The 25,315-nt window shown below is 38.9% G+C and overlaps 2 protein-coding genes across 2 annotated transcripts in view; one reads left to right on the forward strand and one right to left on the reverse strand.

Moving 5' to 3' along the window:
• CMSS1 (cms1 ribosomal small subunit homolog) overlaps positions 1-25,315 on the forward strand; it is a 226,547-nt gene that overhangs the window by 74,235 nt on the left and 126,997 nt on the right. The window lies entirely within an intron of this gene.
• Positions 1-25,315, reverse strand: part of FILIP1L (filamin A interacting protein 1 like) — a 191,591-nt gene that overhangs the window by 72,411 nt on the left and 93,865 nt on the right. The window contains exons 5-6 of the mRNA XM_077174436.1: positions 8,890-9,176; positions 6,570-6,743 (exon numbers count right to left, since the gene is read on the reverse strand). Of these exons, the coding sequence (XP_077030551.1) occupies positions 6,570-6,743; positions 8,890-9,159 (444 nt within the window). The 5' untranslated portion in view covers positions 9,160-9,176. The remainder of the gene's footprint in view (positions 1-6,569; positions 6,744-8,889; positions 9,177-25,315) is intronic.

Here is a 25,315-nt window from a genome sequence, read left to right on the forward strand (position 1 = left end):
TAGAGGTAGATCAAAAAGCAGTTTTCTGGTTTCACAATAAAGGCATGGTTGTACCAAGAGTGCAGAACAATCCTGTCTCTTGTGCTTACTCTGAGCATAGCTCTGGGTTTCTGGAATAACTAAGTGCTGAATTTTTTAATAGTTAGAAATATTTATTTTTAATGGTGGCATTTCCTGTTATGTTCCTTAGATTGCACATGTTGTTGAAGTATTTTTCTTTTATATGCCACCTTTATAGCACAGTTTGAGCATAAAATTCCCTTCCTCAAGGATTTCTGCTTAACACCTGATCAGAGAATCATTAAGCTTGGGAAAAACTTCCAAGATCATTGATTCTAATTCTTGACCAAACACCATCATGCCAACTAAACCATAGCACTAAGTGCCATGCCCAGTCATTTCTTGAACGGTTTCAGGGATAGTGACTCCACCACCTCCCTGGGCAGCCCATTCCAATGCCTGACCACCCCTATAGTAAAAAATGTTCAATTTTTCTAAATATTACTATATAGTGATATTTTAATATAAATAATCTATTTTAGCTTTTGGCAATAACTTTTAATTTTTCTAAACCACAGAGATATTGGCATTACTGTTCACTAGACTTATGCTGTTAAAATAACTCCACAAACTGAGAGAAAACTGTGATTCTGAAGATTCTGTTACAATTTTGAGTTCAGTGTGTGACTGAGTTGTACAAGTGTGTGTATGAAACCATGAATGGTTTTCCTCCTTGGGCATTACTGATCTAGCTGAATAGTTTCAGGGAGGATCACTGGAGGCCATCAAAAGATCTGGGAAGAGTCTGTATTTGTGATCAGCTTTGTTCCCTGCTTGTTCCCCTTTGGAGACTGCCTCCCTCATCAGGTCAACATAGGAATCTTTGTGTCCTTTTTGGAAAAGAGAAATTTTGAGCTCGCAGCCCAGTGCCTCCTTCTAACCACAGTCTATTCTAGTAGGTCAATCTGATTGTAGTGTTTCACTCTATTAATAGGAAAGAATTCACAAATGGGCAGTGTGGGAAGCAAAACTGGTTCTGGTTCTCTGATGTTTCCCTCACAAGGAATTGCATGTGCCACAAGAAACAGTGGGGTTTCAGATTCTTAGGGCCACTGCTTGTTTTGGACAATTTAATTCCAGGGAGTATGATTAATTATCTTTTCCTCATGTTTATTCACAGTTTGGCCAATAGAAATGATGACAGTATGACTTTCTTGAATGAGTGAGGATATCATCAATTTCTACTTAGGTTTCCAAATTTACCCCTGCTTATCTCACCTTATTTTAAATCTATTTATATTCTCTTATGTTCCTCCTAAATAATTGTTAGCCTTTTGTTGACACGACTGTGAATGAAGAAGAAAGAGCTATTCACAAGGCTTTGAAAATGGTTTGGGTCCAAAATATTCCAACAAAAAATTTTTGAACCATTTTTTTCTGCACTTATGGCATTAGAGTCTTTTCTGTTGTAACACAGCTGAGCTTGTTTCATGCATGATCAAGAAATGTGAAGAAACCTGTGATTATTTGTTTTGCTGCTATTTTGTGGTGCTCTTACAGCAGATCATTAAGATTTTTTTACCTTGTTCACTGGTCATTTGTATGCTTACCCTAGTAAGGTGACTGCTTTCTGGAATCATGATCCTGAAGCACGACCTCCCCTGGAAAAACATTTCTTACCTAAACCCTTGCATATGCAATCTCTCTTAGTAAGCAAGAGTCGCCTTATACAGGAATCTTTTGGCTGTGCTTTCTATATCTTTTAAAACAGTTGAAAACTGGTTTGCCTTAAAAGGTCAGGTTGAGGAAATCTGTCCATTTTAATTTCTTCACACTCTCCCTTATATTACCAGAAGTGGAAATTTTAAAAATTGAAATCTTTTGTTCAGCTTCTAACTTCCAAAAAGATGTTTTATCAACCTTCGCACCACCCCACCACCCAAGATTTCAGAAGGGTTTTTGGAACAGGTATTACAGATTCATAAATGCCATCACCTAAGTTTCTAATCCTTTTTAAAGATGATGCTGTCAGGTGAATATACAATGTTGTCAGAAAGCAATCTGGCTCCTGATTTTTGACAAAATTCTGGTGCAGTGCTGCTTGCAACTACGGCTCTGTTTGCTTAAATTGATGTGAGCTGGGCATCAGCTTTGCCCGGAGTGCCTGCTGGTCTCAGCCCTCAGTGTGAGGTCAGGCAGGCTCCATGGGTGGGGTTGAGAAAGTAAAGGCATTTATGTGGATTGGACCACCACTTTGAACAAGTATATGTAAAAATCTGAGGAGATATGTAAATTGCTGTCATAAGAAAGCACTGACATTTCTGGCTACAGTCTGATAATAAATTAAATGATCCTTGTTCTGAACATGTAAATGCTTGATTGAGGTGAGGTTTAGTCATCAGCCAAGCAACATTACCAAGTATAAAATAGTCCTGCTTCTTGCACTGTTTGGTAAAGGATGTGGGACCTACCAGGAGGGTTTTATATGTTCTGTACATTTTGTTTGCTTTAGGGTACTTGTTGAATGGCTACAAGAGGTTAATTCAAGCAGTAATCTAAGCAGGATGTATGCAAAAATAAGTTATTAATTCCAGGGTGCTGTTTTGCAGCTCTCTGTACTTTTGTAGCACAGTAGCACGTTTGTCACTGTTGAGATTACAACACTTGGGATTACAGGCTGGTGTTCAGGATGGGTGAGGTGCATATTTAAGGCAGGGAGTTGAAGCAAAGAATTTTAAAATGGCAAAAAGAAGAGTAGGTCTCTTGAGGAGACCTGCTCATATCAAAGAGAAAAGTATGAGCTGCTGTATTAAAGCAGTTTGCATGTTGCAGTTTTCTCCTGTTGCTGGGAGTAGAAGATGCATTTCTGTTTCTTTTAAGCATGCTGTCAAATCATTTCTACTGTGAGCATTTGGCTGGGAACAAGGTGAAGATTGTGAGCTCGGGAGAGAAGGGAGGAAGTGCTAGGACTGGTACAGGTGGCTCATAAAGGAGAGAATTGGAGAGACAGCAATCCTGTATCACAATTGATGGACACACTTGAGATCTGTGTGAGAGATATGTAACAGGAAAGGGCATTTGGCCTTGTGACACTTGTATGTCCCTGTGCAGCACACCTTCCCCTCCCTGCCTGGCTGGGACTGGGTTGCTGCACTTCCTTGTGGTTTGTTGAGAAAATGATGTGGCCCTCTGCAAGATAAGGGCACCTCCCTTGGGAGCAAATTTGACTCTTGCATTTTCCCTGTGAGATCCTGTGGCTGACTCCCACATCTCCAGCAGAGAAGAGAGAGAAGTCATGTGAACCCCTGCTGGTGTGAGATCCTCACACAGAAGCGTCTCCAGCAGCCCTGGGTTCCTCACATTGCTCTGGCCAAATGCTAGGTCTGCCCATGCAGAAATATCCATTTATATGCATGCACACAAGTTTACTCAGCCTACACAGTTCTTAGCTAAAAACCACAGAGGACTAATAAGCAGCAGTATAAATGTCTTCTGTTGAAAATTAAAGTGATAAAATCTTAATTAAGTGATTTGTTGTTTTGTTCTTGCTAACCATATGGGCTTTTTGCTAGAATTAATACTGAACACGCTGTACAATACAATGGAAAATCAGAGGCATAGCCTTACGTAACTGTGAATAGTTGAGCAAGCTAAAAATTCACATGAATTTAATAGTTGAACTACATTTTGCCACTAACTCTTGACTGAAGTCAAACTAGGATGGTGTATCTCATACCCATTACATCAGAACTAAACTGTTCATCTTTCTCTTTTTAGATTGTTTTGTGTTTGGTGGTGTGCCAGAAGAAAATCCAGGGTAGTTACATTTTTTATCCGAAGTTCAGTGTAATATTATTCCTGTTAATAATATCCTCACAGTCATTGTTTATAAATGTACGATCCTGAGTTTAGGATTACCAGAGATTTTGGGAGCACTCCTTCCCTTGCCTTTTTCAACCCTAGCTGAGCCAAATTTCCATGCAGATACTTGGTGGTCTTCTCCTGAATGCCACCTTGTCAGCAGTGCTGTTTGAGTCTCTTCCTGTGACTGACTTATTGGTGCCCTACAGCTGTGGAGGGCAAGTTGCCTTGGAAAGTTTTACCAACACTTAGCAGATATTGTGAAAACACAATTGAATAGCCTTTGTTAAAATACTGATGAGGGTGCATCTTTCCCCAAGGTGATAGGCAGTGGGATTTCAAAAATTGATTCAATTTTTAATTATCCTTGATGGATGCAAAATACAGGCTTTCCTCTCATTTAACTTCTTTTAGAGAAGCTCTCAAAGTGGTAGGAGGTTCATTCTATTTCAAACAGTGAGGCAAACGATTTTTTTTTATTTTTGGCTATATTATTGGAAAGTTAGAAACCAAAATCTGCTTTCTGATGCCATGAAGAGAAAAAGACACCACAAATTCCGCAGTGTCTTCATCTTTACCTCTCTTTTCCTACATCACCATCTCTGATTTTTTTGATTCCTTTAAAAAACATTGTTTATTTTTGAATCAGGGAAAATTATTCTTATATTGTTATTCTGCATTAACTGGAATGTTGAATACTCTTCATTGTCTATTCAAGAGAAGTGGAGATTGATCTGAAGACAGATTTTTTTCACAAAAGCTGACTACTTCTAAATTTATAAACCACGCAGAAATGGAAAACCTTTTCAGGCCTTTGAATCAGAAACAAAACCAAAATAAAAGTCTAATTCCTTTTATGGCACTCAAATATATGTGCTAACAGTAATCCTATCTGAATTTTTTTTAGGTTGCAGAAAGAAATAGCTGTAGAGCAAGTTTGATTGAAAAACCTGTTTTCAAAAAAAAAAATTACTATCTCCTCACAGCCAAACAAGAAATGGTTTTGGTCTGTCACACTTCTCATAGGTTTTGCAGAGGGAGATGTATTAATGCTGCTTTCTACATTTCTTCACCTATGAATCTTGTTCCCAATGAGTAAAGTTTTCCAGTCACCAAATTTTCCTACTACATTCTTAATCAAATTTGCCAAGAAACTTTACATTTAGAATAGATAAGATAATTGTGAGAGAAAGTTAAAGGACTGCAAGTCTTACAGTTGCCTTATGAAATTAATTGTAATTTCACTTGAGTTTTGGGAAGATTCTCTGTGTTCAGAGCTACCAGGCAAAACTCTCAAGGGTGAGATGCACATGCAGATACAAAGGTACATTGTCCTAGTAGCAAAGGGGAGAATTTAAATGGTCTGTTCCTGGACTTTGTGACTGGTTCCACCTCTCCTTTGGTCTCTATATGTGTTTTAAAAATAAAATTAAAAAAAAAAAAAAAAAAAAAAAAAAAGGAAAACCTCCAGAAAAGCAACAAACAACAGAATGGATCTCTGACATAATTCAGGGGGATTTTGAAACTGAAATTGTGGAATGCCTGCCTATTACAGCATTCTTTGGTTTACCAAGACCAAGAAAGGGCAATGGTCCTTCTACCCTTTCAGTTGCTCACAGGTGTTTACCTTTGCCTTTTGAAATTGCCAAATCCAGTGGTGCTAGAAATGATTTCTCTGCCATTAAATGTAAGAAGGAAAGAGTGTATAAACTTACATAAAGTAACTGACTGAGCTTATGTTTTCAAACTGTTTTGGACTTCTTAAACATTTCCATTTGTGCTCAAAGTTTCTGTGACATAATACCACAATGTTCTAAAATAAATTAAGCTTCACAGGTGAACTTTATCTGTTTCAGATTATAACCAGAGATTTTAACCTTTGAGCTTCTGAAATGAGAGTTGACCTTTTGCCTGACAAAATTTTGTCTGGAATGATTTCTGTATCCTTAGGTACATTTCTATTGAAAACAAACTTGGAAAACACTTGATAGAAGACTTTTATTCATAATTTCTGCTTTTATTTTGTGATGTTTATACTGAGCAGTATGTTAAAAAATGTTTATCTGAATTGGAGACAACTACCTGGGATAAAAAACCACAATCTGACGTGAAGGTGTTTTAATATCCAGTGATTTGCATTGCAGGGTAGAAACAAATCAGATAACATTGTTCAGAAAGTATGGCAGCTGCTGCTGCAGTGTAATTAAACTAAAGGTTACTTAGGTATAACATGAGAATATTAGATTTCTGCCTGGATGAAGTTTCTGATGCCAGCTCATTATATTAACTCTTCAGACCAAGCAGGTATCCCCATGACTGCTCCTGAATTAATGGGAGCAGGGATATGCAGAGGTGCACAGCTGTGTCATTGCTACTGGATGGGCCTCCATGAGACAAGTGGGGACTGGTGAGATTTCTGCTTGTATGGGCTGGGAATGTGGATAACAGAAGGGGAAAAGAAAAGAAAAATAGGAGGATTTGAATTAGACAGAATCAGGTATGTTGATGTGTAAAGCCCCCAGTCTGCAGTATAAGTGAGGATCACTAGATTCAGGTCCCAGCTGGATCCTGGACTTTGTTCTGCACTCACTCACACTCATGTTCCATTCCAGATTTACAGCTCATTTGCCTCCTTCCCCAGCAGTGGGTGAGATTTTTCTGTTGAATTAGGTCGGAACTGTGGTTAAATATCAATTACTCATTCTTACCTCTCCCATAGGCTTTTCATAGACATCTTCTTGCCATTGCTCAGCCTTTGTTTGAATAGCGTCGCGCTGGAGTGCCTCTAACACCTTCTTGGGAGTAACAAAGCCATATTGTGCTTCAAGTAAGGCTAAGTCAATTTTTTCAGCCTTAAGTACTCCTATAACTTCATCTTGAGCCTGCAGAAACACAAATTAAGACTTTATCTTCTTAAACTGTATTTATGTATTTACAGACCAGATCTCTGCTTTTGATTTTAAGAAAACTGAGAAACTTCTAAAATAGCACTATGTGTGTAAAGTGCTCCAAAACAGTCAGTTATATGAAGACAGTTGAAAAGCATGAGGGAAGTATTGGTCTCTGTATTTTATTAGTTCAACATAAACTCCAAGATCTTCAGACCCTTCATCAAAGCTTAAGTACTTCTTTAATTATTAGATTGTTTTGCTATTTCTGGACTACTGTGTAGCATTCACAAGGAAAATTTTTAGGGCAAAGTACGTCTTGTGGTATTAGAAATTGACTTGTTAGTGCAGGATGGTGGGATGTTTCTTGAAACCTGCAAGTGTTGTACATTCTGTATGTTCTGGGTGTAGATGACTTCTGTAGTTTAAACCCATTACAGATGTGTCCCTCCTGGGTTTTTCCCCCTACTCTGCATCCTCCAGTGGTGAAGGTTGCCCCCCTGCCTCTATTGCAGGGATCCAAATGACATGAACTGCCTCAAACATCTGTGCTGTGCAGTCATCTCAGTTAAAAACAAGTATGTGTTAATCCTAGAAGGATAGAATAGGAAGGAAGGGAATCAGAGAGAAGGGCATACCAGGGGAGGGTAACACTTCTAGTCTGACTCCTTTTGGTTGGAAGACTTCTGTATCCCCATTTATGACTGTTTAAACAAATGTTAAAATATAAAATAGTCTATTTCTAATCCTTAGCAGAAAAAAAATAGAGTGGTCTTTGTACACCTTGAATGTTCTGGAACTTGGAAAGGAATGGCATCTAAATTAGAAACGTTGTTGTGATTGGATTGACAGCTGATCTTCAGTGATCTGACTTGGCAGTACAGGAGGTGGAAAATAAGGGATAAAAGATGACTTCCTATCTTTTTCATTCATAGTGTTGCTTCCTTTTAAATTTCAGATGTGACTTAAAATGTTGATGTCAGGCTCATTGTTTTTCAGTTCCTCATTTCCCTATTCCAGCTTTAAACCTAAATAATTGAAGAGTGTGTGTGTGTGTATATATATATATTTATATGATGCACATGTAATGAAGAGTGTGTGTATAATATAAATATATAAAAATGTGTGACGTCTGAACTTTAACCTAAATTAAGAAAGGCCAAGTGAGCAGGGGAGAAACGTTTTGCAAACATGGAAATTGTTCTGTTTGGATAATGAAACAACGCGTAGAAGTTTGCCTTGAATCTACCCTCAAATATTGGTGCAGCTATTAAATATTCATATCACATGGGTGTTCTGTTCAGCGTGTCTGTATTATTATATAAACACGCACACTTTAAGAATAGAACTTCCCAGGTACTGTCTAGTAATAAACTCTGACCCCATGTGCTACACCCATTTAGGCCACTTTGGCCAGGTTGCTTTTTTCTGTGCCTGTGAGCAGTTTTAAAGTTACTGCTTCTGTGTAATAAGGCTGCCACAGAAATATTTTCCCTGCTCACTGGAAATCTGGTTCCCACTTCCTGAAATGATATTTGACCAGGTCAAGCATCATTTACCACTTGACAGATGGTTCCTTTTCTAGGTAGAAAAATGCTCCCTCTTAAAATATAGTAACTTGTGGGCTAAGTGGCATGTAACACTTTTGCTTTGTATTATGGGAAATAAAATGGCTATTTTGATTTTTTTAGCCATAAGTGTTAGAATACTGTTAAATTAATTACTTCTTGTGAAGTGGCACATACTGTTTGATAGGGAGTAAAGCTCATGGCTCCATAGGAGTGAGAGGATAAGACATAATTAAGTAAAATATCTTAAAAGTCTGTAGTATGTTCTCCATATCAACCATACAATGACAAATATTTTGCATTCAGGATATTTAGAATGGGGCAGCACAGGTAGAAAGTTTTATGAGTTGTCTGCTTTGAGAGTTACTTGTGGTACAAAGATCATGTTTCCTGTCTGATAGCTATAATAGCTATAATTTTGGGGTGTTTTTCTATACTGCAGTTCATATTTGTCCTGTATCAGACTGTGTAAGGTGTTTTCTTAACATAAAAGCAGCATATGTTTGTGGTGGAGGGGATAATGGGGATGGAGTGTCTTTTAATTCAGAGTATAAAGCAGGGCAGTACATTACCTGTAATTCACCCTCAAGCACGCTGAGAAGAAATAGCAAGTCATCACGAGAGAGATCCTCTCTTTTCTTGACAGAACTTTTTTGTTTTTTCTCTGCCTTTGGACTTCTCAGGATGGTGCTGGCTCGGGCTACATCATCCTTCTCTTTCTGCTGTGTTTGTGCATTTCCTTTCCCACTGTAACCAGCCTCTCCTTTGTGATGGTCTTTCGCCCTCGGCTGGCTCAGCTTTGGTCTGGTTGGGCTTTCGGTGCTGTTAGTTCTGGAATGCATGGTTTATATCTCTGAAGCTGAAGGAAATTGGGGAGAAAAGTAATTGTTTTAGCTAACAGAGACTATAAAACTATTGCTATAATTGATGGTGTGTGTTATTCCCTCCAGAATGGTAATTCTCCTTCTGCACAAGGCTGTTTGTCATTTGACAAAAGCTGATAACCTTATGCAAACCAACAGGACTGGGCTATGATCCTTACTGGATGTCTCTAGTGAAGTGAGTGTTTACTGGTCTTATGCCATTGTAGCAATTCCATCCTTGATACCTCAAAGACATCATCTTTAGCAGCAGCACTGGGTGCATCACTGCAAACCACGTTTCCTATTTTGTTACCTCACCTTTCAGATAGATACTTATCATGATGAGGCAGATTTAGGTTCAGAAGCTTTTCACTAGGAAGATCTTTCTGTTCCACTTAATAGTGTTCTGTTTTCCTTTGTTTACCCAAGGGAGAGCACAAAAGCAGTCCTCCACTACTGCAAGGTATGGAGGCTGCATTATCCATGTTTGGCAAAATGCAGGGACTAACAAACACATCCAGACTGCAGAAGTGAGCAGCAGTGTAAATGCTCCCTCCCCAGCACCATCACCACCAAAACCAAACTACCTTGCAGATTATGACTTGTCCACTCTTAAAACCATGCAGTATAAAACCTTGCTACTTCTTTATTGCTTGAGTCCAGCACTCTGGAGGTATTAGTACCTGGTGAAAGGGAGACTTCTCCTAACTAGGCCCCTTTGAAGTGCCACTTTTAAGGAAACATACTCTAATGCCTTTGCAGATAAATGACTAACACTGTATAAATATTGATTAACCTCAGGAACTCGTGTTTTGGTTATCACCACTCAGATTAAGGAATGAATGGATTATAGTCCACCTCTGCTGGAAAACTGTGGTCATGGATACCATCTAGCAAACAATAACCCAATGGTGTGATTGAAAGGTGAAATTCAGCATGTTCCAAACACAAATAAGGCACAATTTTTCTTATTAAACTGCCAAGCTAATTGCTGAAAACTTTAGAAAATCATTATGGTCTATGATAGGCACTAGATGATTTCTTGGCTGCTTTTTTGCCTCAGTTCTGTGGCTGATAAAATTCTTTGGGAGCCTCCTCCCCTACTCCCACCAGATTCTGACTAAATCTTAAACTCTGTGGCTGCACTCGTTAACTGCAGTAACTTTCCACTGAATGCTAGGAATGATTCCTTTTATTGTTTTTCTGCAAGAACAGAGGAGGTGGAAGTAGCTTTTGGTTTATAAAGGATGACGTCTGAGAGTGGGGTGAATTGATCAGAAACATTACCAAAAAAGAAAGTGACATTTTCTATAATGTTAAAGTCTCTTCTAGTCTGATTTGAAGCACTCATTAATAAGAAAAACTTGTTCCTCCAGGTCTCAGAAAACTAAGGTGTGTCAGATTTGCATGGCAGTGTGCACTGGAAACTGTTTTGTGAAGCATCAACAATGTCAGGGTAGGATGGGAGCTTACTGTAGTGCATGTAGGAAACCAAGAGTTGTTCATAGCAGGCTGGCAGCCTGGTGATGAGTACTTTTAATGTCTTTATCCTGTTTTTTCCAGTCAAATGCAGATTCCCTTTATTCACTGTGGTGTGTTTATTAGGATACTCCCCTTTTGCCTCTTGCTTACAGATTGTTATTACTTGGGAAGATGGCCATTGGTTTCCTTTGAGCGTGAGATGCTGGATGCCTACTTGGCTTTTGGGTGCAGTTAAAGGCTTATGCTTTTAAGTTTAAATGCAGGAGTAGTGAGCTAAATCAGGTAACCTGAATGTACTCTGAGCTTGTCTGTGGGCTTTGACAGCACAAGCACAGGACACTATGAAATGGATAAGTAGTACAAGAAACCCCCTTCATGCATGCAAGTTGCATCAGTGGTATAAACTGGACATCAAGCTAGTATCAAACTTGTTGACAACAAATGTCAATATGACATTTCTTGTGGAAGGAAAGGAAAACCAGGATATGAGGAAGAGCCTCATACCTTTTCAGTCTTTGAGACTGGGTGCACATGGAAATCCTGAACTTGGAAAAAACAGTCCAAGAAGGACATCCTCCCCTGCACTTACTCTTGCAGTGTATGGCTTCAAAGCCACATGTCACCCAGTATCCACAGCTGTAGAGAGTTACCTGTGACTCCCTTTTAGGTTTGTCATGCATACTTCCTAATCAGGTAGTTCAGTCCTTATTGCACTGGCAAAAGGCACCTGGTCCTTAGGAAGCCCAGCTGACTTGCCAGACAGGCTGTGCTCCTATGGAGAATGGCATCTTTTCAGTCTCCCAGGATGGAGTTTTTCCTTTTCTTGTTGAGAGCATTTATGTACACTTTACCTGTATTCTGTTCTGACATTCCTGAATGCCAGTGCCTACTAATCTGCTAATGCAAATATTTATCCAATTAAGCAATTAATGTGAATTTTAGAAGTTGAAGTGAAATACTGAAGGTACACTTCAAGCACTTTTTAAATGGTACTTGAATGTAGCTGATGAGAGGCACAAGCACTCTGGTGTTAGTAGCCTGCTTTATTAACATATTCTTCCTCAGTTCATTTACTTAAATTTCTTAGCTACCTGTACACTGATAGGCATTATTATTTATAGCATTGTCTTGTCTACAAAAGGCTGTTAGTGCTAATGTGGTTGTCAGAGGAGGCAGGTATGAGTAACAGAAGGGTAATTTAAAACCTCAAATGCACAGTGTAACTGCTAGTGTAGCAAGCAAAGTGGGACTTCAGAAATGGACAAAACCAAACATCCCATTCACCTACCCTGAAACTCCTCACTACCTTCAAATTTTCAGACTCCCTAGATGTGCCACCACCTAAGGGATTCACCTTCAAAACACACCTGATGTTTTGGACAGAACATCAGCTACTCATGCCCTTGCACCAGGGCACAAAACATAAAATACTCCCATTCTATTCCAGAGGATGCTGGTTATCTGCAATGCTATTAGACCCTGTATGACTGGAATGACTGTAATGAGACATTTAAGACAGAAGTAGCATCATTTGAAATTTTTCACCAGGGTGTTTTGGTACATTGGGTTATTTTCTGTTTTGAGCAACTCTTTCCATGTTCTTGAAGGGTTAATGAAGAGCAATATTTTATTTCGTTGGGTTTTTTTCCACAAGGTAAAAATGTAAATAGACCCATAAAATTTAGAAGTATCATAAATGTTGTTTGTGGCACCCAAACAGTGTGAGCCTGGGTTCTCAAGATTAGGCTAATGAGCGTAAAATTTGCCTTTTTGCATATCTGTCTCAAGCAACACTTACATTCTATAATGATGGCATCTGTGTACAAGAAAGCTATCTTCCAAGAAAGAGGTAAGAAAAAAGTGTTCCTTCTTGTAACAGAGTTTGCCTTTCACAGAGGCTCTGTGATTTCTCCTGGAGAGTTGACTCTAGTGTCTTGTGGCAAGCCTTTGTATAGAAGTTAACTTAAGCCCTTTTCCTCTGCACCACCAGGAGGGATGACAATATAAGATGCTGTAGAAAACAGTAAACAACAAGTGCTAAAAACAAATTGGTTGTGTGTGCCTTGCATTTGTGATCTTTCATCTGTTTTAGCTCAATTGCTAAAAAAGCAGGGATTGTAGGTATGTAAACAGAAGAAGCAAGGATACTTTTCAGCATTCTCATATGATGAATTATGTACCATTGATTGCATCAAAATTAAAAGAAGATTGAAAGGGAGCATCCATATCATGAAGTCACATTTCCTGAAATCACAGACCACTGTGCTGTGGGTACTTAGAGATTAGTTTTCTGTAATTGTGCAAATGGAATAGCACAAGACCTGTGTTCTGCACTGTTGTGCTTTCCTTCATGTTATGAGGTGCCTGTTTTACAGAAGATCTTGCACTTGTATCTTGCTTTGAAGTGACAGTGTGATGGTTCTCAAGCTCATCAGATGTGTGCAGCTTGGTAGGCCGGGTCCAGATTCATAGAGGAATGACATTGGGTTACACTGAAACACTCTGGTAAATCAAATAATTGCAAGTTAGAGACTCAGCAAAGTTTGCATCTATTCTTAGTTGTGCGTGTTCTTGGTCTTTTTACAGTTTATTTTCTGTTCTTTGTTTTAAAGATCTTGTTCATCTCTGAACTGAATGATGTCCTTCTGCATATAAAGGAGATATTTTATTTTCTTGGTGATTAACAAGGAATCTGAACTGTCAAAATATACTTTCCTTAAGAGCCAGGTGAATAAAGGACCAAATGTTTCTATGATGTTAACTTGGTCTCCACCCTCTCAATCATATTGTGAAGTAGAGGTTAAACTGCATATGTCTCTTTGGCAGCAGCAGATTAGCAGGTGTTCCAAAATCCCTGCAACTTTTGTGGGAAGGACTGAAATATCCTTCAGAGATGGCTTCATCTTAGAGTTTTAAGAGATATTTTGACATTTATTTTCACCTTTGGTGTTTTCCTTTTTAGTCAGTGATTGATTTATGAGCTAGCAAAATCCCTCACCAGGACTACATATCCTATTAATCCCAGGGTGAGGACCCTGAATTGTTAAGAACTTGCTGCTTCTTGCAAAAATCCATGACTAACCAAGGAATTACATTGCTCTGATTTTATCATCCTTTAAAGGGCAGTGCTTTTGATTTGCTGAAATGGATAGGACTCCTCCCAACAGGCTGACTTCTAAAAGGAGTTGAGATCTGATTGCTTGGCAAATCAATGTAATGGGAGAGTGCAGAGCACATGTCTTTTGGACAGAGGTCTGCAATCCTCTGCCCATCACTATAACTGTGGACTGGGGCAAGAAGAAAAGGGGTCCCACAAAGGTTTGTCTTGTTCATCTTTTGCAGTCCTGGTGGGACCTTTAGACAAGCAAATGCACCTATTGAGCTGGGGTAGAACATGAAAAAGTCTTTTTAGTAATTAGAATCCAGGATATGGCCATTTCACAGCATCACTGAGTCTTTCCTGGAACTGGTGCCTTCTCACAGAATGTGCTTAGGACATTTATTCTTCCCCTAAGTGAAATAACTTGCTTTGTGGTAAATTTGCCCCACTTCCAAAGAAAACAGCCCTTCCTTTTGGGTAGACTCACTAGTGATTTCCTGAAAACCATTTGAAGTGGCTTCTCTCCAGAGGGATGTTCAGTTCAGAGGGATGGTCTGTGCCATGACCAGCTGTCTCATTTGAGCTGTGCTCTCATTCTCAGTAGACCTTGTGCTGTTTTGGTGCATAGGATGGTCATTTAGTGATAGGAGACTCCTTTAACAGGTTCTTCACTCAGGGAATCTGGGATAAATAAGTGTTTCATCCTGGCAGGCAGATGGCAAGATGAAGCCATTTTTCTGGGAAGACTGATGCAAGAATGATTACCTGTGTATCCTGATGCATCTGTTGGCATGCAGAGTTGCAGGAAGTCAAGCAGCAGAAAGAAAATAAATTAGCAGCTTGTTTCCACCCTTACAGGGTCTTGTCAAATTTTGGTCTTGGAAGCCCTTGGGGATCCTGCAAGTGCAGCAGTAACTCAAATGGGAAGAAAATCTGGATTCAGCCAAGGATGTGAACACTCCCAGACAGGAAAAGTGCATGTGTGAGAACTGGATGTCATTTTTGTGCTGGTTGTGGTTTATGTTCATCTGACCACAAGCCAGATTCCTCATCCCTTGGCTACAGGGAGCCTCTTCTGAGACAGTAAGATGCCTTTTGAACAGTGTTAGAGTTGTCATGGTATTCTGCTCGTGGTAAAGTTACTGAGAGATTTCTACCATCTGCTGCCTCCTCCTCCTCCTCCCCCTTCCAATCCTGTAGTGTTTTGCAGGATATTTTGTGAGTGTGGTAGCTAAAATCTTCCCAGGTCCGTTTTGCATATGTGCAGGCTTGCAGTCATCTTTAGAAGGCTGAGTCTGCGTGGGAAGTTTTGACCAGGTTCTTTTGAAGGATATATCTGTATCACTTGCCTGTCATTTCATTATTGGTGTGTGAATTTGTGCTCTGGTCCTCATTCTTGTAATATATCAAACTACAGATATAGAGATATACACACATACATTTCCCCCCCCCCCACCACCACTGGATTTTGTGCCAGGAGAAAAGTAGAGAAAAGAACATGTGCAATGTGACTAGTTCTTGGGTTTGTGGCCTTGAGCTCAAGTTAAGCCCCTTGTGTAGAGTAACTGATCTCAGCCCATCTCCTGCTAAGTCTTAGGTGGTGTTTGCCCACATATTTGGCAGTTTAAAGCACACAATTCATGGTGCACTGCATGAAAGCATAAAATGCTCACCTTGAACAAATAGGAATATATGGTTAAGAATGTATACTCCCGTTCACAGATGTCAAATTCTGTTTTAAATAGGATTCTTCAGATGGTTGGGTAATAGACCTCTCTGTGATGATCCATGAGAAAATAAAGAGTTTGAGCTCCTTGATGCATCACACAACATTTCTTTGGGAAACCTGGGAATCTCTTTTGAAATTTGAAATTAGGGTTTGGATTCCACAAAGCTTCCAACTCAGAAATCAGTACTTTAAAGCATGGACTGATTTTTTTTTTCCTTCTCTCTAGTAATAATTTGAAACAACCTCTTCTAAACCCTTCTTTTCTCTCCTCCGCAGGAATTCAGCTCTTCTAGTTTGTGGTCCAGCACTTTGCCAAGTTGATGGTAGTCTTGGAAGATGGCAGTATATTTATCACATTACAAGTGTACAGTTCCTGTAGCAAGTAGTTGAGACACAGTGGACATGCTTGAGGTGCTACCCCTGCCATGGGGCCACAGTGTGAAGCCAAGGGTTTCATTGCAGTGGGAGGACTCTGAAGTTGCAGGTGCACAAACCAAATATATTTGGTTCCTCCTCAACGTTCTGAACCCATATTTTCATGGGTTCAGAAAGTTGAAGAGGAACCAAAAGTAAAATACACAGAATGTCTTTAGCTTTGTACTGCTGGGAATAGAGGGTTGAGGGGAATTTTACACAATTAGCTGAATTGCCTCTGAGATTAATAGGGTTTGGGTGTTTGTTCTGAATGCTCACTTGGGTTCAGGTTTGTTTTAACTTTGTTTTTAAAGTAAAATGTTTCATACCTATTTTGTAATTAGACACTAATAGTGGATTATTTATAAGGATTAGTGCAAGAGAGATTTTTGGTGAAGAAATGTTGGTATAACATCAGGTGTTAGAAAAGGTGAACTCTGCAGTGCCATTCAATCTGCTTCTCTTGCTAAACAAAAAAATGTGAATCTTGCACTATCTGTATGACAGATTTTTACTATTAAACAGAAATAGAATTCAGCTGCTCCAATTTCAATTACATAAATTTACTTTCCAGGTGTAGAATTTTCTCTTTGTATGAGCATAAGAAATAGTTAACATTATTATTGCAATGTTTGTACTTTAATGTTTATTAATATTTAATTTACTATTGAATTTAGTATTTATTACTATTATAAACATGGTTTAATATTTATTATTCAGCTGCTGTAATTTTGGCCCCAATGTATAATTGCTCTGTAATTACATCATACCCAGAAGCAAAACCATGATATAGTGCTATATGAAACAAAAATGCTCCTATCTTAGAAACAGTGTGTCTAGAGTTGTCCTTTTCCCTGAATATCTGGAAACTATCTGGACCATAGACATTTCTGTAGCTGGATAATTCAGTGTTTTAGTTGATAATTTCAGTTTTTCCTCACTGTGGCTATCTCTGAACTCTCTGCAGCCATCAGTTTACCTGAAATTTGTAGAGATGTCAGTACCTTTCCCCCTCTCTCTGCCCTGTTTGGGACTGGCCTTGATTCAGGCTGGGACCCCTGGTTAGCCATTGGACAAAATGTGCAGCCTCCTTGGGCAGAGAAACAAGCTCAGGCTGTCCTTAGGAAGAACCCACTGGGAACTTTGGCTGGTCCTTCCCAGATTCATCTGGCATGGAGACCTTAAGGAGAGTGAAGGGTAGGATATTCAGACCTGTGAAACAAATAGGTTTTTGCATGTGTGACAGGTTACTGTAAATCCCACAGGCAATAGCTCGAGTGAGGTATTTTAGGATGTGAGAGGGGGTCTCCATCTGTTTGGTTTCAGTCTTGCATATTGTTATTTTACACAAGGTAAAAACCGAAACCAAAATTTTCTAAGTTTTGGGTTTCAGGATAGGCCAGAATTTTCTGTGTGGCAAGTCACACACCTTCTTTCTACTGAATGGTGAAGGCTTTTTGTTTTGTTTTGAGGTGGTTTTTTTGAGAGTGTTTTTTTAGAAAATTATTGAGGGTTTTTCCTGGCTTTTATGTTTTACAGGTTATCAATCTGATCTCATTCATACATTCATATCTCATTTCTCATTCTTTCACATGAGATCCGTGTGCCTTCCAGGTCAAAACCTACACATTATACTTATACTTATATATTATAATACCTAATACAAAAGTTCCTGCCTTTTGCTTTCCCTCTCTCTCCTGAAACTTAGGAAATGAATTCAGAGATTCATGGTGTGAACCTCTGTGAAGGTATTGTCTCAGCAATGGTATTAGTTTTGTGTAACTACATGTTTTGGCAGAATTTAAAAACCAGGGAGAGTTTCTTACTGCACAAGTCTGTCTCTCCTAAATGTTCCATGTGTTTGCTTAGGCACAGATGGGCCCTTTCTTCCCTGGGTTCAACATGATTTTGGTAAATGGGAGCCTACAAAAGCAACAATTTTTGTCTTCCTGACAATATAGGGTAGATAATTGCCCATACTTCTTTTGCTCCCCTCCCCAGCAGACTGGATGCAGCCAAAATACTGTCATTGTGTGGTAAGTCTATAAATATTTCAAGGTGAGTTTTGTGATAGCAGGTTTAAAAAAAACCTAAAAAATCCATTTTTATAGTATTCACTCTCACTTTCTCAAACATCCTATCACTGCCAAGATGGGAATATTTAACGTTCTATTTTAATAATCTAAGCAGGATTTAACCACTATAAATTGAATATTTTTCTTCCCATGTTTTTAGCAGCATGACAGATCTCATTTTAGAAATATTTATGATAACAATTCTGATGCAAAACTTGAATATAACTAAGAGAAGCTTGTAAGAATAAAAGGCAAAGGAAGTTTACTCAGCCCAGTGCCATTTTTACACCTCTGACTTCAGAGGTTAACTTTCCATACATATACACAGTTGCACATACCAGCGCCATTTCAGTGGTGTTTACTGTTATGAAGTCCCACCTTTCTGACAGAAGGTAAATTTTCTCTGTCAAAGTGCTTGTGATAGTCATTTTCTGTGCCCTTCAACATGCTGGTAATGTGGTACAAGGTCACTTTGAAAAGCTGCTTATAATCACAATTCTTCAAAAAGAATTAACTCAAGAAATACAACATTACGATGTTTTTAGCTAGAACAACTGTGAGCAAAAGAAAAGGAAGAAACCAGTGATAAATCTTGTATTTCAGTGTGAATTTGTGTGTCTTCATACACATACATGACATTTGAAATTATGTACTCATGTACCAAGAGTGTATCTGTGTAATGCTCTTGTGCTTGGTGCTCACAGCAAGTACAAAATAAGTAGCCTTTATAAGATACTTTTGTCAAAAGCCCAGTAAAAGTCCACAAAGTTTTGAAGTATCTTGCTTTTGTTTTCAGTGAAAATGTATGGTTAGTAAGCAAGGATTATCTAGGATATGTTATCTAGTGTAAGTTAATTTGTTACCCCACACTAATTGGTCTGGATATCTGAGGCCGAAACTTCTTAACCCTGCAGTCATCTCCATTTCCAATTTACTCAAATACTCCAATTTACTGGGGTTTTTTTGCCTGCTTGGCAAAAAAAGTGCTCATTTGTATGGGGTATCCTACGTCCATGAGTTGTGAAATAAGCAGCAGAGGCTACAGTGAGAACTACAGAATAAAAATGTACACCATCAAAGTGCATATATGTTAATTTTCTTCAAGGGTATTTTTGACAAGCGTAGATTTGTTGAGACATTTGTGTGGGAGTGTTCACCTCAGTGTTGTTTTTCTCCACACATGCAAATAAACCACAGGCTTTTAAATATCCTGAGAAAAATTTCTTCAAAGGCAGATCAAAGGTCTTTACTAATGTCTGAGGAAGCTGCCTCTCTTGTGAACTCATGTCTATGGAGAGCTGGTTAAGACAATCAAGATCATGATTCCATTGATTTGATCGTTTGCAGCCTGCTCTGAGAGGAGATGCCTTGTTTGAAGAAGGAGGAGGTGGGGGAATCCACAGATGCTCCCAATTTTACCAAGAAAATCATGAATAAAATAACTTTTTCAAACCAACTCTGTTGGGTTTTCCCCCACTATGCTCTGTGGGTTGCTCTGCTTCAAACAGTTGTCTTAAACAGTGCATGTATAAGAGTATTGTGTAAGAATGAGTCAATTGACATTTTTTTATCAATTTTATCTGCTTTTGTGGCTTTTGCGTTCAGTGAAATGTCCAGGTACAACTTTCACATCACAGAAATTTTACATCTTTGTTTGCCTGTTTCTTTGTTTTGGTTTCATTTCTCTTTGTTTGTTTTGGCATTTGTTTTGGGATTTGTTTTTTTGCTTCTTGGTTTTGGTTTGATTTGTCCAAAAATCTCTTTCTATCAGAACAACACAGAACACATATGAGCTAAGCCTTGAAAGTTTGTGAACTTCTCCCTAGGCTGGAATTCCCCACCTTTAGATAGCATTCAGGAAAATAAATTTATTTTTATCCTTTAAGGCCTGGATTTTCTTTCTTCTCTATTTCTTATGTCTGTTTGCTTTGTGAACTGTATCTTTTATCATTCAGACCAATTTTTATAGGCTCTCTGATAGTAGAGAGCTCTTAACTCTTAGAAGCTGTTGAGAATAGTGTTTCTCTTTTGATTTTACTGGTTTTGTCATGCTGCCACAAGGCATCTGTGGGTGCTAGGTAGGACTTCAGGCTTGTATCTGGACCTAGGGTTTCCAAGTTGGTGGGTTAGGGATTTTTTGGTTAGTTGTTGGTTTAAGCCAAACATTTTTAATACTCTCTCCACCAATGACTGTGTTCTACTGCTACCTGGAAATTGGACAATAATATTTTGTTGCTTTATCTGATCATAAATGAAATAATTTAATTTCCTTTTTTTTTTTTTTTGTAGATGTTAGGGTTTTCTTTTAGCTGTGGACTGGATTTTTCTTGTATATTTGAAAGTTTTGGTCTTCATTACATTCTGTGATTTGGTACTTTGGAGCAATACCAAGGTTTTCTTTGTAGTCTATAATACAAAACCAGTGTGATATTGTTTTATTTTCTCCTTGGTTGCTTTTCTCATTCATGACAATACCTCAATATGTAACAGCAGGCTAACATGTTTTTGTCTGACTGGGATAATTCTTAGCTGTGCAAAAAATTGGCTCTGGCATTTTCCTCTTCTGGCTGCAGCTACAAAATAACAACACATGCATGGCCATGGAAGATTCCTCAACTCATTCCCCATGCTCACATTCTCTGTGTTTAATATTCAAGAGGAAAATTTGGCTAAATATCTGAAATATTTTTCCCAGGAGTTTAATGAAAATATTATCTCTCTCAGATCTCCAGTCCTCTCACTTTTCTATGCAGATATATGGAATATAGTAGATTTAGGTCTGGGGCTTTGGTTTGGGAAGGGATGAATGGCAGGAGTTCTCTCCTCACCTCTGAGCTGGGAGTGCTGACTGGCACTGCCCTGTATCCTGCTTATGCAGCTCCTCATATGCTGCCATAAGACTCTTGTGATGCTTGTGGACAAATGGCAGGATTTTGCTAAAAGTGCCCTGGGGTTACAAGGTCATCCTAAGAAATTTTGAAAACATTAATTCCTAGGCTTTGGTGGAATGGAAGTAAGTCTTGTGTTGGTCTTTCGAATCAAAACTCCTTTTTGTGACAGAAATACGTATTTCTGCTTTTTGTTGCTTTGGAGTATTTTTCTTTTTTTTCATTGTCTTCTTTTATTCTTTCTTTTTGTTCCTGTTAACATCTTATTAACATCTAACCTGTTGATCTCATGGCAGCAGGATATTTTAAATCATCTACTGCATGTTCACCTCCACACAAATGAACACACGGGAAATGTGAGTTCCCTTGTAGATTCTCAAGTCAGCTTTGTAGTTAGTTTTTATTTTTTAAATAATTTTTTTCATTAAAATTGATTATTAATTTAAATAAGTGAAATTAAAATTACAATGATGGCTTATATTTTTCTATACTGTTCATATTAGTGACTGTGCCTATATGTGTCTGACAGGAAAACATGAAAAGGACAGAATTTTAAATGAAACTGTACACAGTGAAATTAATTTTTGTATGTTTTCACATTACATGTTTTACTAGCCATAACACTCCTTATTATTTATTATAATGCCTTACAGTATTCTCATAGGAATATGTCCTGCTCTGATGATGCAACTTTGGAAAATGAAAACACACTGGAAACAATGAAACAAAACAATGAAACAAAACAATGAAAACACACTGGAAACCTCAGCTTTTTAATAGCAAGTTTCTTGTGAGCAGTGAATTTAAAATGCCTCCTCCCAGTAAAAAGGAAGTGTAGGGCAGAGGTCAGTGAGCCAGGTAAATGTCCCTCCTCTCTGTCACTAGCTGTGCTTTCTCCTTGTTTTTCCCCCATACTGGCAGTTTGGTCTTTAGGCCATCACCTGTGTTTTAATGTAGGGCAGGTAGAGAAAAGCCCTGTCCTCCTTTCGTTGCTGCACAAGCACCCCACAGTTTTGCCACAGGAGGTTCACACAAAAAGGCAAAAGTTGTTGATTTGTGCTGCAGCTGTGACTTCATCCTGGTTTTGATGGTAGTGTAGCTGAGTCCTTGGGGAAGGGCAAGGTGTGTGGTGTAGAGCACATACTGTTGTTTGTTCCTCTCTTGGTTTTTCACTTGCTCAAATAAAATGTGTCTCTGGCCAGCTGCTAGCCCAGTGGCTAGTGAGAGTGGAGGAAACAGATCTAAATGAGAGTATCTATGACTATTTTGTAAGAGTCTGATGTTCAGAGAGGTCTGAAAGGAACACCAGGCTCTGGATGCCTTCTTCCTCACCCCACCCCTCTAAAGGCCTCTCTGGAAAGCCCACTTGAAACACCTGTTTATCCTTGTAGAAGAATGGTACTTATAATGAAAGTGCAATCTTTGTATTGCCCAGCTTAACTGCTGGGCACCAGTTATCCTACATTTTGGTGTGGCTTTGTTACACATGTGTTGGTGCTGGAGATGTGCAGAAAGCTTTTCCACCAGCCCCTGGTGGCCAGTGACAAACAGGGTGGAGCTAGGCAGGAGCAAGGTGGGACCTGGGGGACACAGCAGGGACCCTCCTGCTGCCTGTGTTCAGCCCTGCCGTTATAATGATAACTGTGGGGAAGGAATTGCTCCCTGAGCAGCAGTTACCGTAAGTGGGGTGATCTGCCAGGAGAGCCCTGTTAAAATTGCTTTTTTGGTCTTGGTGGCAATTATAGTACATTTCTGCTGGTGTTTTCCTGGCAGCTGAGGACAAATCTACAAGTTTTTAGGTGTGTTGAGGAGGGCATGAACAGGTGACTCCAAATGTTTGCAGTGAACATGCAAGGCCTTCCTGATGAAGCAATGAGTCATATCCTGCAGGCACAGATCCTTAACTTGCTGCTTAGCAAGACTTCACCAAAATTATTTTATCAGAAGCTTAATATTTAGCTCCTGAGAGCACCGTGCCTCTTCTGCGCATAAATAATGCTAATTTGTTCTACATTGAACCAGTGGGATAATGCCACTTCTGACAGTGCCTGTGCACCTCATCATCTGAACATACAGACATCTCTCCTATAGACAAAGTACATAGACATATGTGGAAAAGATACTGACTTGTAAGAAACTTCTGACTTGTAAGTTTGTTTGTGAACATTTGCTTAGTGTGAAAAAAAGAAGATCAATTCTGAAGTAGAGACCCCTTTCCCCTTTTGATTATTTGGTGGTTGTAAAGAAGTCATTTTAATGCACATTTTAATGTATTTGTCCGTATGTTCCCATCCATTAATAGTATTGATGTTCTTTCTCTAAGAAGGTAATTTTTCATAGTGCTCTGTTCAAATCAGTTCTGTTTGAGTGAATAAGTATTTAGAAAGTGTTAACAGTACAGTGGATTTACCTTGATTAAGATGACACACAGCCTTGAATAGCTAGATGCTCCTGTATGTGCAAGCAGTTCCATTTGAGGAACAATCACAGATCCTAGTACTTCTCTGACACCAAAATTCAAATTAAATTTCCAGAGGTAAAATAAAGGTAAGGCTTTTAAATGAAAGGCCAGAGAATTTGTCCCGTATCATTTAATACCAAATATCCAGTAAACATCAGAGTGTACATGGTGGGATTCTGCAAGCTTTCCTTGTGCTGATAGGCCCAATAAAAGTCTGTGGGGCTGCATGTGCAAGATTGGATTACAGGGTTAAGGACTGTATTTTGTGACTCTTACTGCTCCTATAACTCTCAGTACATGCATTTTCCTATAAGTATAGTCTGGACAGTCTCAAAATGTGGCTTTTTAAAGGTCTCTTGTTAACACAAACATTTATTAATTAAAGAAACAAGTGTAGAAGCAGTAAGATGTTTGATTTAAGTTTTGGTCACGTTCTTGTCATAGAGCCTTAAAAAAAGAAGAAAACTAGGAAAAAAACACCAAAGCACACTCACACACAAACCCCCCCCCTCCACACACACCCCATGAAGCAAAGAAAAAACTCACCAAAGAATCACCACCACCACAAAACAAACAAACAAGCAAAAAACAAAAACAGAAAAAAAATCCCAAAACCCTTAACAACCAGCAAACCATAGAATTTACTGGAATAAGAGATGGGAAAGTATATTCATAACTGAGAAGTAAACTGACTATCTGGCTTGGTTTTTAGGGATAGAACTGAAGGAAAAAATGCAGAAGAAATGCCTATATATGATAAATATGGTGTAGATTGTGGCTTTTAACACCATCCTTAATAATGTCAGGAATACTGTTCATCATCATTTTCTGTTTTTGCATGAGCTTAAGACAAATTATGTAGGTTTATCCTCAGAGCATTTACATAGTGAGATTGTTTAGGTCATAGTTTCAGCTTTGTGCAAATTAGAGCTGTTGAAATTTACCCATCTCTTAAACATTAGTGATTTGTTTAAAATGTATGTGGTGACAGACAAAGGCTTCAACAGTAAATACTGGTGCTTCTTGTTTCTGGAAATAGAATTAAATTGGAATCAGTTGCTCTCCTATGAGTTAAGTAAAATCCAGTCTTTTTGAGATAAAATAAAAGTAGCCTTTTGCAAATGTACATTCTGGATTTAGTTTTGTGTTATTTGAACATGATATATACAGCTTCTTAATGTCCTGCTAGGTCCTAGATAGGGCTCCTAAATGCCACTGAAAAAAACTGACAGGAGTGATCATTCAGAAACCTGATCATCTTTACCTTACTGCATCTTCATTGTGCCTTTCAAAATGAAGTTGTTGCTAAGGAGATATTGCAATGCACTGCATTTCTCTGCGATCTGAACAGTGAAGAAGCCTTACAGCAAATTCTTGTTCTTGTGGTGTTCTTCAAATATCTGCTAAGCCAGTGTTATACCAACTGATATCCTTTATGTTCTGTGATCAACAGAGATTGTCAGAGATGTGGGGGTTTAAGATACAATTCAGTTTAGCCAGCAGAACTTGATCCTAAATGATTACCATTGTTCAGGGCCTGTAAAAATAGTTTGGAGGCTTAGTCACATACTACAGTAATAAATGTAGTGAGCAAGCTTTGAAAAAAATATTAAGACCAGTATCCCATGAAGCTCTAGAGGCCACCTGTGCAAGACGTAACCCTGTGGAGATTTAAGGCTGCCTTCCCAAAGAGCCTGCAGGACACTTGTAAGGCACAGCTTTGTCGAATTTGCAGCTGCATGGATAGGCATGGACCCTGGTCATCTGCTCTCCTGCCTGGCAGGTCCAGCAAAGGCAGTTTTTGGTCACTGTCCAGCTGCTGGAGCATTGGTGTTTGCCAGGGGTCCCGTGGGTCCCTGCTGTGCTCCTGCCCCAGCTGCCTCCAGGTTTGCTGCTGTGCCCCGCAGAGTTCCTCTGCACCCTGCTGACCTGGGAATTGGGGACAGCAGCGTGGCCTGGGAGCATGAAGGGACAGAAGGGAAGGAG

Source organism: Agelaius phoeniceus, chromosome 2 (assembly GCF_051311805.1).
Source record: "Agelaius phoeniceus isolate bAgePho1 chromosome 2, bAgePho1.hap1, whole genome shotgun sequence".
Lineage (NCBI taxonomy): Eukaryota > Metazoa > Chordata > Aves > Passeriformes > Icteridae > Agelaius > Agelaius phoeniceus.